This window comes from Ursus maritimus, unplaced genomic scaffold (assembly GCF_017311325.1).
Source record: "Ursus maritimus isolate PB19 unplaced genomic scaffold, ASM1731132v1 scaffold_6, whole genome shotgun sequence".
Lineage (NCBI taxonomy): Eukaryota > Metazoa > Chordata > Mammalia > Carnivora > Ursidae > Ursus > Ursus maritimus.
This window is the reverse complement of record NW_024426774.1, coordinates 82508405-82523219: the sequence shown is the minus strand read 5'-3', so window position 1 is coordinate 82523219 and position 14815 is coordinate 82508405. Positions and strand designations below refer to the sequence as shown.

General features: G+C 46.7%; 2 protein-coding genes across 2 annotated transcripts in view; both read left to right on the top strand.

Moving 5' to 3' along the window:
• The window catches only part of LOC121101072 (beta-galactoside alpha-2,6-sialyltransferase 2-like), a 1685-nt gene extending 1157 nt beyond the window's left edge, over window positions 1-528 (top strand). The window contains exon 2 of the mRNA XM_040623719.1: window positions 328-528. Coding sequence (XP_040479653.1) covers window positions 328-528 — 201 coding nt within the window. The remainder of the gene's footprint in view (window positions 1-327) is intronic.
• LOC103670658 (beta-galactoside alpha-2,6-sialyltransferase 2) overlaps window positions 248-14815 on the top strand; it is a 33153-nt gene continuing 18585 nt past the window's right edge. Inside the window, exons 1-3 of the mRNA XM_040622901.1 lie at window positions 248-1557; window positions 11145-11242; window positions 12650-12751. Coding sequence (XP_040478835.1) covers window positions 612-1557; window positions 11145-11242; window positions 12650-12751 — 1146 coding nt within the window. The 5' untranslated portion in view covers window positions 248-611. The remainder of the gene's footprint in view (window positions 1558-11144; window positions 11243-12649; window positions 12752-14815) is intronic.

The following is a 14815-nucleotide window of genomic DNA, read 5'->3' as shown; positions in this document are numbered from 1 at the left end:
GGTCTGAAGCATTGCTTATTCGGGACCATAGGTGGACTTCCGGTATGTTTCAGGCAGCTTCTAGGGCCTGGGGGAGACCATGAAGAATCTGATATGGTTGTCACCCCTTAGAAACTGAGCTTTTGGTGTTCTGATAAAGCAGGGAAGAGAGGACCGACTCTACGTCTTCATTCAGCTGCTTTGGTTTACCAAATGCAATCCCGTAAAGGCAGTTGCAGGGAGAGGTTGTTGGGATGGGCCCCAAGTAAGTCGCTGTCAGGGTGGGGAAGTGGCTATACCTCCAGAGGTGTTCCCAATATACAGCCGCTCCTCCACCTCTCTCCCAAGACTCTCAGTGGGACCTCTTGTCTTGCAGAGGTTGGGTCTGGGAAGCAGGGGGGCGAGGATGTGACACTTGAATTTAGTCAAAATTCCCAGAGGAGATCCTGGTTTCTGATACCCCTTTTAACTGTCCTGGGCAGAAACGCTGCTCAGGCCAGACTGTCCCCAGCGCCAGCGCCGCCGGAGCCGGTGTCTTCAGGTGGCTAACTAACTGTAGACCTGGCTGTTTTTCAGGTTCATTCGGCCTCCCACTGCTTTAGGACACAAGGTGCTGACCCCAGACACCTGCCATGAAACCACACTTGAAGCAATGGAGACAAAGAATGCTTTGCGGGATATTCGCCTGGGGGCTCCTCTTCGTGGTGATTTTCGTTTACTTCACCGACAGCAACCCAGCCGAGCCTGCGCCCAGCTCCTTCTCCTTCCTGGAGACCAGGAGGCTCCTGCCCATGCAGGGGAAGCAGAGGGCCATCATGGGTGCCATGCAGGAGCCCTCCTTGCCCGAGAGTGCGGGTGCACACAAGGGGCTGCTGGACGGACGCCCGTCGGGCCCCTTCCAGAAGGGGCCCGGCGACCTGCCACAGTGGGCTCAGGTGCGGGACGGGTTTGAAAATGATGAAGAGTTCTTTTCATCCCAGATCGGGAGAAAATCGCAAAGTGCTTTCTACCCGGAGGACGACGACTACTTTTTTGCCGCCGGTCAGCCAGGGTTGCACAGCCACACTCAGGGCACGCCGGGGGCCCCCTCCCCCGGGGACCAAGGCCGGCGGGACGGGGCTGCCCTGGCCCACCAGTCGCCTAGAAGGCGGGCGAGGAAGAGGCAGAGGAAACCCGGAGGGAGCCTGGTCCTGGAGGACGGCGACGACGGGGACAGGCTGTACTCGTCCATGTCCAGGGCCTTCCTGCACCGGCTCTGGAAGGGAAACGTGTCGTCCAAGATGCTCAACCCGCGGCTGCAGAAGGCCATGCAGGACTACCTGAGCGCCAACAAGCACGGCGTGCGCTTCCGCGGCCGGCGGGTGGCCGGGCTGAGCCGCACCGAGCTGCTGTGCGCGCTGCGGAGCCGGGTGCGGATTCGCACGCTGGACGGCAAGGAGGCGCCCTTCTCGGCGCTCGGCTGGCAGAAGCTGGTCCCCGCCGTGCCGCTGAGCCAGCTGCACCCGCGCGGCCTCCGGAGCTGCGCCGTGGTCATGTCGGCCGGCGCCATCCTCAACTCCTCCCTGGGTGAGGAGATAGGTGGGTCCCGCCTCCGTGCGCCCGTGGGCTGGCTCTTCGCATCTCGCCGGCTGGCTGCAGTGCGGGCTCGGCGCCGGAGGTGTCCGACGCCAGACGGAGAGTGTCCGGTGTTTCTCCCTTGCTGGGGCAGAGTGGGCCTGTTGGAGGTGCCAGCAGAGGTCTTTTGGGGGGCGATTTTAGAGCAGAGGTGTCCCCCCCAAGGTGGTGTCAGGGAAGTGGGAAGCCGGCGCCCTGCCCCTTGCAGCCGCTCGGAATTCGTCTCCTGCAGAACCTATGTTCTACGTGGACAGGCTCCCAGCCTCGCCCACAGAGACCTGATGAACCCGTACGTGGTAGAATCATGGGAGACGAGCGACAGGACCAGAGAGGAAAGCGGAACTCCCACGGGGCAGTGACAGTTAGGGGTGTCACCTCCAAAAAGAAGTAGAAATGATGGTAATTTTAATTAACCCAGGGACTAAATGGATGTCTTGGGCTCAGAGGAGAGCCCTTCCGGTCGGAACTAGGAGTTCTGACCTCACAGCGGTTGGCACACATCCAGCCTTTGGGTGATGGCCAGTGCACCTAGCAGGGCCCTTCTCCAAGGGGTAAGTCACACGACCACACCTCCGCGGGCAATCTTTCCTTCTGAACTCTGCCTTCAAAGCCATGTCAGGAGCCCAGGAGCACGTCTGGGTCACAGTTCCTGTATTAGACCTTACCAGAGAAAGAGACGGATGGAATGTAGAGAGAGAAAGGGATTTATTTTAAGGACTTGCTCCTGCAAGTGTGAGGACTGGCAAGTCCAAGATTTGTAGGGCAGGCTGCAAACTCAGATAAGGGTTGAGATTGCAGTCTGGAGCCTGAAGTCTGTAGGGAAGGCCAGCAGGTGGGAAATTGAGGCAGGGTTTCTTTGTTGCATCTGGAAGCAGAATTCCTTCTTCCTCAGGAAACCTGAGTCTTTGCTGTAAGGCCTTAGACTGCCGTCTGTGCCCAGGCTCATTCCATTGCCACACCAGCGAGGGAGCAGTTTGACTCTTCGGACTCACGCTCTCATTTAATAAACATGTGTTTAGTCCCTACCGTGTGCAGGCTTCTGTGCCAGGTGCAAGACAAAAAATGTGAATCAGACACAGCCTTCGCCTCAAGCCCCAGTGTAAAACAACTATGTCTACTACACTCTCACAGTAGACGGTGTAGTTAGAGCTCAGAACTCGCCTGAAGTGACAGTCAAGGGGGATGGCCTACTTGTCAGAAAGGAATAACCAGTGGTTCTTGAGTCCATTAGTGTTCTTCTTGCTGAGGAACGGCTGATACGCCAGAGCCGTCTTGAAATGGGGTGATGCCATTGTAATCAGGCTCCACAACCCAGACCTCCTCTCAGACATTCTCGGGAATGAAGCTGAACGTGAAATTTTTAAAAAGTTAAAAAAAAAAAAAAAAAAAGTAGGCACGAGTACGGGCTTGAGGTCTAGGGTCCCAGTGTCCCTGTGCTGACATTACAGCCAGCTCATAATAACAGTGTCCACGCATCACATGCCACCCAAGCTGGAGCAGAGCAGTCTGCAATTGATTAGAGAAGAACAGTAGTTTAAAGCTCCCTGGGGTGAAGTTCTTCCCCGTTCCCGAGGACCATTATTAATAATGTAAGAAGGAATTTAAGTATTATGCTTTAAAGCAGGCGGTAACTTGCTTCTGATTTTGTTTTGCTTTATTTTAAACACCTCTGCATAGTAGTTGCATATTTGGATTGCTCTTGTGTGTCAGAGATTTCTCTTGCTCTTTATTCTGGCATAAATATCCCTAACCAGGGTCTTGAAAACTTGAGTCAGAATTTGGAAGAGAGCGTGAAAGACACCAGGAATTACACATCCCGGGGAACAGGAAATGTCACTTCTATCTTTGTTAGTTTCTAACATCCAAATTTAATTTCTATTGTCTGCACTTACATGAAGCTTTGTGATTAGAATTATAGACTCATAATTGAAGAACACACTCAGAAATTTTAAGAAATTCTCTTTATTGTTTTGCCTAGGTTCCTTTGAATCCAATTTTGTACTACCATTTTAAGAATATGTAATCAGGGCGAGGTGGCTCAGTTGGTTAAGCAGTCAACTCTTGATTTCAGCTCAGGTCATTATCTCAGGGTCCTGGGATCTAGCCCCACTCCGGCTCCCTGCTTAATGGGGAGTAGGCTTCAGGATTCTCTCTTTCTCCCTCTGCCCTTCCCCCACTCATGTGCATGCTCTCTCTAAAATAAAGATTTTTTTTTAAAAAAAGAATACATATTCAGAGCATAGTTCAATGTGTAAAAACAAAAAGTCTTTTTTATAAGCTAGTGTGTCTCTTAGTCTCAGCACTTGTGCCTGCCAGGTGCTGACATTAATTCCTTCCTACTCCCCTGACATATATGTGCTTATTAACACAGAGTTGTTAATGGCTCTCCTGATAAAAACAAATTCATGCATCAGGTTCCTTCAGGCAACTTGGAATATTGGGGTGTGCTCTGCTAGTTAGCTGAAATCCTCATGGCCCCTAGATCTCTACTTGTGAAATTAGCTAAGTGAAGATCAAAGGACTTAAAAAGGTCATGGTCTCATGAAAATCTGAGGAAGAAGCTGGAGAAGTACCCGAGGCTAGCTCCATGTCAGCCCTGCCAGGAGGCCCCTCCAGGCTGTATTGTTCATAGATACACCGCCATTCAGGGTGGTCTCTGAGAGGGAGACCAGGTTGTGCCTCAGGTTTGCTTATGGGCTGCCCTCTAGCTCCCCCTGCTGGTTGCTCCGCGAGCAGTGCAGGCCTGTTTCCCCGCTCTGTTAGGCTTGAGTCACACCGTGTAATTGTTTTTCAGAATGCTGCAGCAGTTGTAAACACCTCCACTTTGAATATGCTATTGAAAAGCAAACTGAACTGTTTTGGAAACATGGAACAATCTTTCCTAGAACTGAGAGATGCTTTTCTTTTCAGCCATACATATAAACAATAATAATTGGGTAGTGAGATCAGCTACCAGCAGTCCTGGGCAAACACACGACAGAGGAGAAATGTCTAACAGTAGTGGCCTTTGTGTGGGAAATTAGGATCCGTGTGCTTGAAACTCAAATTCTGGGAAGTGTGTGAGAGGAATGGGTGGGTGGGGAGGGCTGTGTGTAGGAAGCAGGGCATATAGTGCTTGGTGATAAGAGCTTGGGGTTTGGCATATCCTGATACCTTAAAAAGTGATAATGCAGATCATTTAGCCATTTAACAGGCATCGATTATTTATCCATCCCCAAATCACCGAGGCCTGATACAATGTTAGGCACTAGTGACGCAAAGATGAATCAGGCACAGAGCTAGACCTCAAATCCTCCGCAGTCTAGTGGGGGAGACTGACTGTAACAGGCAATTCTAGTCCCACGGTTAGAAGGACAGAGAGATATGCAGGCTGACAGGGAAGAAAAGACAACAGAACCCTTACCCACCACAAGGGCTGACGGCCGGTACGGAGAGCAGGTTAGCAAGGACTGCCCAGAAGACGGAAATCCAGGCCAAAGGGCAGGGTAACAAGGAGGTGAGACAGCACAAGGAGTGGTGGGGGTGGTGGGGGTACAGGGAAGGGCACAGGGGTAGGGTAGAGGAGCGGGGTTATGAGAGCTGCAGGGAGCATCAGGGGCCAGGAGTGGGGAGAGACCTAAGCTGATAAGCAGGCAGGCGGGCAGCTCACGATGTTCTCACGCATCATTCTCCAGAAATTAGACTCCACGTAATAATTGTAATAAAACGTGCCACTTACAGGGCATCTACTGCAGCAAGGTCCTGTTCTAAATGCTCTTGTGTTCACTGCTGCAAGCCAAGGGTACAATGATTCCTGTTTTATGGAGGCTCTAAAGGCACAGGGAGTGGAGCCTGGACTCCATTAAACCCCACTCTCCCTCTCCAGAAACTCCAACTCTGACCCCCTGGTGCAGAGAGAGGCATTGCGATCTTTGAAGCAGGGAAGTGATGGGTCAGCTTTTCATTTGAGAGAGAGCGTTCCAGAGCCTGGATCTGAGGGCACAAAGGAAGTCAGTCACATTGCAGCCGTCCCAGGGAGAAGTGAGACAGGCCAGGGCGGCTGAGTCTCTAGAGGGATGAATCATCTTTGGCAGGCCCTTCCCTAAAGACTGGAGGCTTTTGCTCCCTTGCCGGTTCCGATTTTGTGTTCTGGAGGAGTGCTGGAAAGGAGGAGGGAATATGGGGGCCCAGTGCTCAAGGCAGGGCAGCGACTTAGTGCTCGTGCCCCTCCCAGCTGGCTGCTCCTTAAAGGGTATTTTTAATCTTCCTTCAGTGAATGCATGTGGCCGGCTTGGTCCTCAAGGTCAACACAGAATGGCTCTACCCTGGAAATGCCTTCTCCAGAAATGAGGCTTTACTTTATTCCCCACATGCTTGCTGTCTGATCCGTTCCTCCTTTTGTAAATATGAATGGACAGCTTAGTTTCTCAGGTGCATTATCAAGGAGATGCACGGCCAGGCAGACATTTACAAACCATGTCTGTAGGATAGACACGCTGGGCTTGTCCTTCTCCACCTGCTCCCCCCTCCCATCCTGATCCTACTGGCAGCTCTAAGGAGGTTCACTCCCCACTCATAGCAGCCTCCCTCTGTCTCTACCTCCCCTCCTCCTCCCTGCAAATTGACCTTTTAACTCTTTAGAGTCCCACCACCTCCAAAGGAGTTAAGCCAGATTCTGCTTCTGTGCCCTGTGCCCTGTGCAGTTGCTGGAAGGCTTGACACACACTTCAGTGTAGAAGACTGGCATTTCAAAGCTGCGACATTTTCAGGGGCGATACAGTTGATTTGGATTTTCTACCTAATTAATCTGAAATGCACCCACTGCCTGGAGCCTTGGCTTGTTCACCTTTGCTTTAGACAGAGGCCGTGTCCAAGGGCAGCATGGTTTAGCGGGAGGACTCCGGTTCAGGCGTGTTGGCCTCACGCTTCTGGACCTCATATTGTCCTGATTATCTCAGTCCCTGAAGGTCACCTCACTGTCTGGAGCATCTCGTCAGTCTGCCTCAGGAGAAGGTTGCCCCAGATCAGCAGTTCACATGATGTGTGTGGTTCACATGTGGGGTCCCCAAGGCCCTTTCAGGGGCTCATGAGGTGAAAACTGTTTCTTACAATAATGCGCAGGGGTCTTTTGAACTTTTGGACATTTACAGTGGTGATGCAGAGGCAGAGGTAGGTAAAACTGCTAGTTAGTGCAAATTAAGGCAGTCGTACCCAGCAGTACTAGTTGTGCTGGGTTTTGCAGCCAAGCTCAGCGGAGAGAGAATAGAGTGCCAGTTTCACTTACGGATGTCCTTGATGAAGCAGGAAAAAATGAAAGAAATGTTGGTTTTATTAAATATCAATCTTTGACTGCATATGTTTTTAAGACAAAGTGGGCAATAAAGTGAAAACACACTTCTGCATACCAGGGCACAATGGAAGAGCCCCTGTGTGGTTTGAGTCGTGAGCAACAGTGGCCACTTGCATCATGGAACAGAATTTTTACTTGAAACAAGTGACTGATAGACATACTTTATTCAGACCTGGATATTTGGTAGATAGTTTCTCAAAAAGGAATTGAGTGAGCCTGTCACTTTTAGGAAAATAGCTGACAGTATTTTTTGCCTGATAAAATTCAAGCTTTCGACCATGAACTTGGAACAGAACCCAAGTTCGTCTGCCCAACATGCAGCAAAGCTGGTCACTGAGACATCAGGTGTGGAGCAGGGGAAGGGTTTATTTACTCAGCCAAACCAGGAGACGAGAGGACAAGCCTCAAATCTGCTTCCCCGAAGGGAGAGAGAATGAGATTTTTATAATCACAGGGGTTGAAATTGCATGTATGTTGATGAAAAGGGCAGGGAAACTTATGACAGCTCATGAGGAAAGATGGAACATGTGCATTGAGCAAACATATATGAAACATACATCCCGTGTTCACGCTGGGTGGAGACTTAACATCAGAACGAGGCAGCGTTCAGCCCCTGATGTCAGGAGGTTATCTTCAGACAAGGAGAAGGGGCTATGGGTTTGTTCCAAGAGCCATTTTAAACTGGATGGGGTCTTGGGCCTGTTATCTTGAGTAAGGAATGTGGGGCCTTGTCTGTTTGTAGGTGGAACCATAGCAGTTGACCTTGAGTCCAGGCTTCTGCAGACACAGCCAGTGGTCTTGTCAGTGGGGTCTGGAAAGACACAATAGCTGAATAGGGGGAAAAACAAGCTTTAAACTCTCCGCTAGTTTCAATCTCATCAATCCTAGGACACATGGTTTCAAACTTGGAAAGGTTTCCCTTCCCATGCTTAAAACTGATGAGATGCATGGTAATTTAACTGATGTGATTTTGGGGGACAATTTATAATGAAATGCATCAATATTTGGAAGAGCTGCATAACTGATTGAATTGATAGCTCCAAGTGATCATTGTGCAATGCTACAAAATCGTGCCTGGGTGGATACTCCATTTTAAGAGCAAGATGAAATATTTGGATGGATTTCAATGGAACAGAGCATGGAAAGTTCATTTATATTGTTTCACATTCCATATTACAAAAGTTTCCTTTTTTTTTCTTTTTTTAAGAACTTTAAGCACTTGTCAAGTTTTGATGAAATATCAAAGAAGAATATTCCCAGTAATCTGGAAAGACTCTAAGTACTTCTTACATTTTCAACAATATATCAGACTCTTGACATAATTCAACTAAATCAATATATTGCAGCAGATAGAATTCAGAAGCAGATAAGAAAAACCAACTGTCTTCTGAGAAGCCAGGCATTAGAGAGATTTGCAAACATTTAAACCAGTGCCAGTCTTCTCACTATTTTTTGAAAATATGGTTATTTTCATAAAAATATTTTGTTTTAAAATAAACATCTTTTAATTTTGTTCTCTAAGGTGGCATACATTGAAAAATATAATCCAATTAGCAAAAGAACTTTGGGTTTTTGATAATTTTCAGGAGTGTAAAAGTGTTCTAAGACCCAAAAGTGAGAACCACTGCTTTGGGTAATCTAATTTTTCTAGCTCAAACAGCATTTGAATTTTTATGACAAAGTACTAGTCAATAAGAATAAATAATAAAACAATTCATTACCAAAAATGTGCGAACAGGTGTTTATATTGTAAAGAAAATAGAAAGTATTCATGTTTTTTTCGGCATCATTTATGCGACAGCCTGGATCACCTAGAATGCAAAGATTGGCAAACCTCTTTTCCTTTTTTTTTAGGAGCCAAATAGTAAATATTTTAGGCTTTGTGAGTCATGGAGTCACGGCCACAACTCCCTTCTGCCATTGCAGACAATAGATAAACAAATGAGCGTGCCTGTGTCGTGGTACAGCTTTATTTACTAAAACGGGTGGCAGGTCACAGTCGCTGACCCCCGGGACATTTCCCCTAAAAGAACACTGCAGAATTTTTTTTTTTATATTTTACTTATTTATTTGACAGAGAGAGGGAGAGAGAGCTCAAGCAGAGGGAGCAGCAGGCAGAAGGAGAGGGAGAAGCAGGCTCCCCGGTAAGCAGGGAGCCCACCTCGGGACTCGATCCCAGGACCCCAGGATCAACGACCTGAGCCGAAGGCAGATGTTTAACTGACTGAGCCACCCAGGCGCCCCAACACTGTAGAATTTTTAAATGACATTGCCAGGAATCCTTTATGCATTCTTTGTGTTCTGTTTAATCTCGATGCTCGAAACTGGAATACAAATTCTTCTGAGCTTAGAGCTCAGAAACTCAAGAAAGGTACCTAACGTAATATTGTTTTAATGGTGGCATGTGTACCGAGTGTCTGCTACTTAGGGAATGGGAAGCCCTCTCCCAAGGAGACTACTCAGGAGGGGGTAGCAGGACTCAAGTCAAGAAGACGGGCCGCCTTAGGGACTTGCGCGGGGTGTGTGGTCACAGTAAACGCAGGGTACATCCACAGGTCTTCGGCAAATCAGAAATGCGTCATCTTACCTCTGTCTCGCATACACAAGCATTGCTGCTGCTCCAACCAAGTTAAACTTGAAATGTGTGGGGAATCTTTGACCCTAAAGATAGCCCATAGAAATTCCCTTATTGTTGATTAACTCTGGTTTCTGGACAGCACAGTAGCTGGCTCAGGAAATTTCCAGACATATGTATGCATATAGACTGCTTTGTGGGAAGGGAACATATCCCCATTCCCATGCCTTAATCAGGTGAGCCCGCTGTCCTCTACCTCTAGCTCTTTGCGTCCTTGTCGGCCTCCGGGATATGGGAGCTTGGTTTTCACCCAGGACCTCCGAGAACTTGAAAAAGTCTGTCAAGCTGAATGAAGAGAGACATAGATTTATGTTGTACTTGAGGCTCAGTGATCCCAGGTGTGCCCACACAGAATACAAAGTACTTTGGCAGCCGGTGCCATTGATGGTGCTTCCCATCCTTCGGGGCTGCCGCAGGAAGGCATACCACTTCTGGAACGCATACCGCTGCTGGGAACGCATACCACTGCTGGGAACGCAGAATGCTCGCAATTGCTCTCTCGTGGGTCTTCTGGGCATCAGCAGCAGCCTGGGAAGCACAGAAATCATGGCTGGGTTTTTTTGTTTTGTTTTGTTTTGTTTTGTTTTTAAGTTTTCAGTTTTATTCCAGTATAGTTAACATACGATGTTATATAGGGCTGGGTTTTTGGGGTTTTTTTTAAAGATTTTTATTTATTTATTCATGAAAGAGAGAGAGAGAGAGACAGAGGCAGAGGAAGAGGGACTCAATCCCAGGGCCCCGGGATCACGACCTGAGCCGAAGGCAGACACTTCACCGACTGAGCCACCCAGGCGCCGGAGGGCTGGTTTTCTTTTTAAGCACAAACCAGTACCCCAAGGTATAGAAGTTCCATTAAAGGCTGTGGCTCTTACTATGTGAGAGACGCCCTTGGTCTTGGCACAGGCAGCGGCCTTAGAGGCACTGTGAGAGCCTCCGCGCTTGGAGCACTAAGAAGCCGCTCAAGCAGCCCCCGTCTGCAGCATCCTAACCTGCTCCCACAGATTCCATCTTTGAAATATTCTGGAATCTTTTGGAGAATGGCTGCATAAAGCATGTCACCTTTAAAGAATGTGAACACATAACAAGGATCTAAATATAGCTTAAGGGGCGCCTGGGTGGCACAGTGGTTAAGCGTCTGCCTTCGGCTCAGGGTGTGATCCCGGCGTTCTGGGATCGAGCCCCACATCAGGCTCCTCCGCTATGAGCCTGCTTCTTCCTCTCCCACTCCCCCTGCTTGTGTTCCCTCTCTCACTGGCTGTGTCTATCTCTGTCAAATAAACAAATAAAATCTTTAAAAAAAGAAAAATAAATAAATAAATAAATAAATAAATAAATAAATATAGCTTAAAATGTAGATGATATAGGACCACTTGTAATGGATTCATATGCTCCCATGCTGGTTTGTCGCCTAGCCGGGATCCCATTCTATATAAACACTATGCTGAAAAATCTGTGTATGCATATCTTAACTTTCTTGGTTGTTTCTCATTAGCTTCAGGTCTGAAAATTTTGCTTTGATGCTTTTTCTAAATTATGTTGATTTGACAGCAAAAATATACAGTAAGTTTGTCACTTATGTGTCCTTAGATTCTCATGATGCAGTTTTGAGATTTAACTCTGCTCCTACACGTGGCTACGAGAAAGATGTTGGAAATAAAACCACTGTCCGCATCATTAATTCCCAGGTAAGACGGATGGTGTGTTCTCATGGATGTACATCTTATAGGTAAATAGTTTAACTGGATGAGTGAAGAGAAATTACCCAGTTATTCATGATCATGGTCTTGCTTTTATGGGTCTTGTAATTAAAAAGAATTGAGAAAAAATGCAAATAAATAGGAACTTAAGTGTGACATGTATAGGAAGAAATGAATAAATAAGATTAAAAGGAAGAATCAGCATAGATATGGAAATATGTGTGTATATCCATACACACGTGTATGAACATAATCATAGACTTAGCATGCTGCATTTTATGAACGGAGGAAAAGACAGTTACATTTACACAGTAGTGAGAAAGGCCAGCAATGAAGGGGAGAAAAGCAAAGGTTACAAAATCCACGGGTCAGTAGGGTGGCTTGCAAACTTTAGTCTGTCATTTGAAAAATTTAAAAAAAAAATGGATTGTTTCGTTAAAAATGAAAGTATTTCTCTTCCTGGTGTTCTTTGTAAGAATGTTTTCCAAGTTCAAAGCAAACTTATTCTCAAAACCACAGCAGTTTCTAGAGTTCCAAACTATAGAGAAAGAACATGAGGTGACAGATGATTTATGACAGGTTGCTTGCAGAAGGAAAGATTAGCTTTCTGCATGGTACCCTGAGCCGGGCCGCTTGCAGCAAGGAAGAAACAATCGCCATATTTCCTTACTTCGTAGATGCCATCGATTATAAGAGCCACCATTCATCTAATCACAGCTTCCCAGCTTTTCAGCGTATCAACCCCACCAAATTAAAATACACGTCCCCTGTAAGATACACCCTGGCTTGAGAAATCTTCAAATGTGAAGAAAGAAAGTCTATCTCGAAAACTGAAAAATGGCCCCTGAAAACTGATGAAAACCGATACTTTTCTCCTTCCAAAACTGTAGTTAAAAAACAGGTGATTGGCAGGTGAGATCAAAGGAGGCTGCCAGGAACAGATAGGGCCACAGAGGGAGGAAGTCATGTGGGAGCTGTCCTCCATCCGCCAGCTGTCTGTGTCCGTTTGTCCTGAGGCTGACACTCAGGAGGGGCCTTCATAAGGTGGGTCATCCACAATCGCACTCCCGCTCCAATCACCTGTGAAGGTAACTGGAGAAGACATTGGGTGCCGCATCTTTCAGGGGCTGAGTTGATGTCACCAGCTGTGAGTACAGTGCTGGGGAAAATGTAGGAGCTGGTGGATTTTATTTTTAACCCTCATTTCCCCAGACATTTCTTTACCCATATTAACATGCGATGCTCTCCTCTCTCCATCCCCCAGAGGAAAAGACAAAGTCTGAACAACTTTTTTTTTCTTGCTCTGATTCATCTTTTAAATTTTCATCTTTTTTAAAGATATCATTTTGAAGAAACTAACAGTTGTTTTGAAATGACTTTTGTTTGTATTTGCAGATTCTGACCAACCCCAATCACCACTTCATTGACAGTTCGTTGTATAAAGATGTCATTTTAGTGGCCTGGGATCCTGCTCCTTATTCTGCAAATCTTAATCTGGTAAGTGTTTTCTTCAGGGTAAGTGTCCGTACCCTAACAGTCAGATAGTGCCTTTGACTGATTAATAATGGGAACCAGTTAGGGATTAAGCTTTCACAGAATGAAACCAATCACGGGTGCTACATGTATATTCATAGCATTTTGATATCCGGTTCCCAGAGCGTACGTGGTGAACATGACCGATCTAATGCAAAAGGGCTTTTGTTCTTGAGGATCTAAAAACAAAAACAAATTGCAGCGTCTAAGTGTTCAGACATTCCTAGTTACACTAGAGGTTGGCCGAGGTAAGCTTAGAATGCTTCCATTGTGATAGCGTTACTTCACCTTCCAAGTAGTTACAAGACCTTCTGAAATAAATTCGAAGTGCTTGCCAGGAGAATTTAAACTTTGTGAATCAGCAGCTCATTATTCTTTAAGTGGAATCTGTTACAGGCTTTCCTGGAGTGTGCCACTCTCTGGATTCTGCCTCTAAACCTTTTTTTACCTTACGTGGTAGTGTAAACAAGATTATTACTAGTCATCAAAATATAAGCAAGTTACATTCATGGCATTCTGGCAAATCATTACCTATCTAAAGGAGCAGCTACTTACTTTTGGCAAAAACTTGGATGAAAAGCCAGAGCACTTGTTTTTTAAAGAGGGCTGGGAAAGCTGTATGACAGGTTAGCTTCATGAAAGATGCTGTCAGCTGTGGCAAAGAGCATCTTTCGACTTGTTCTGCCATGACCTATGACCTATGAGAATGCATCCTTCTTAAAATGAAAGTGGGGGAACAGGTCTTGGCTCCTCCAAGAGGTAACTTTCTAAGAAAGCAGCTGTCCAAGGTCAAATGGGTCCCTCTGGGGGTGTTCAGTCACTGTTCATCTTGAGACCAAGGCTGGACATTTACCTAGCACAATTGCTAACTGATTCTTAACTAGGAGTATGAACCAGAATCACCTGGAGAGTATTTTCCAGGTGTATCTGTCAGAGCCCCATTTCCAGACGTGTAGCCTGCAGCCTGAGTGTATATTTTTTGAGAATACTCTCCAGCTGATTCTCACAGGTACGGCCTACCAAGATTCAAGCATGAGATGCATGTTGGAATTCTTCAGTTTCCTTCCCAGCCTGAAGTTCTCTGGCTTTAAGTTCTGACCGATTTCTTGCTGTTTGTGGACAGACTGAGAGCTCTAGCTCTTGGACCTTGTTTCTTCCTCCTTTGGAAGCAGTCAAGCCCAGGGCACAGAGCTGTCCAAACCAACAGACATGGGCATAACAGTGCCAAATTCCAGGCGACAGGGCTGCTTTCTCTATGGCCTGTGCTCTGGAGGAGGAGGGGGTGAGGAAACTGAGGCCCATACTCCTCTTGCCTCCTTCCTGCTGCCTCCTGGTTTGGGGGCCAAGTTTACTAAAGATGATTGGGCCTCGTCCTTCTCAAAATTGTTAAAACCACAGAATTCATTCCACCAGGGAATATTACTTGGGATCTTAATATATGCCTACTGTCTCCCCAAGGCGTCTGTTCGAAGGGATAATAGGGCCCTCAGAGCCTTATGAGCTAAGTCTCTCCCCCACATACCTCCAAATCCCATTTCATAATGGCACCTGAGACATTCTAAAGACATTTAAAAAATAATCAACCTTATTGTGCATTTTTTCATTCGATAACGTATGTATAATCCGTCGAAGTATACATTTTGATGAGTATTGGCAAATTTATATAGTCATGCATCCACCACCACAGTGAAGAAATGGAATATTTTCATCACTCCAAAGTGTTCCTGGTGCCCCACCTGTCAGTCTTCCCGACCCCACCCCAGACCTAGGCAATAACTTGTATGCTTTCTGTCACCGTACGTTAGATACGGAAAGTATGTTTTTGAATTACACTGATTGAGCCCAGGGTTCAGCAAACTACAGCTGTCAGCCAAATGTGGCCCTGTTTTGTAAATAAAGTTTTATTGGAACTCAGTAACACCCATTCGTGCTCTATATGCTGTGGCTTTGTCAGTACAACGGAAGAACTGACTAGTTGAAGAAGACCGTGTGGCTCACCACGCCTGAAGTGTTTATTGTCGGGGCTCT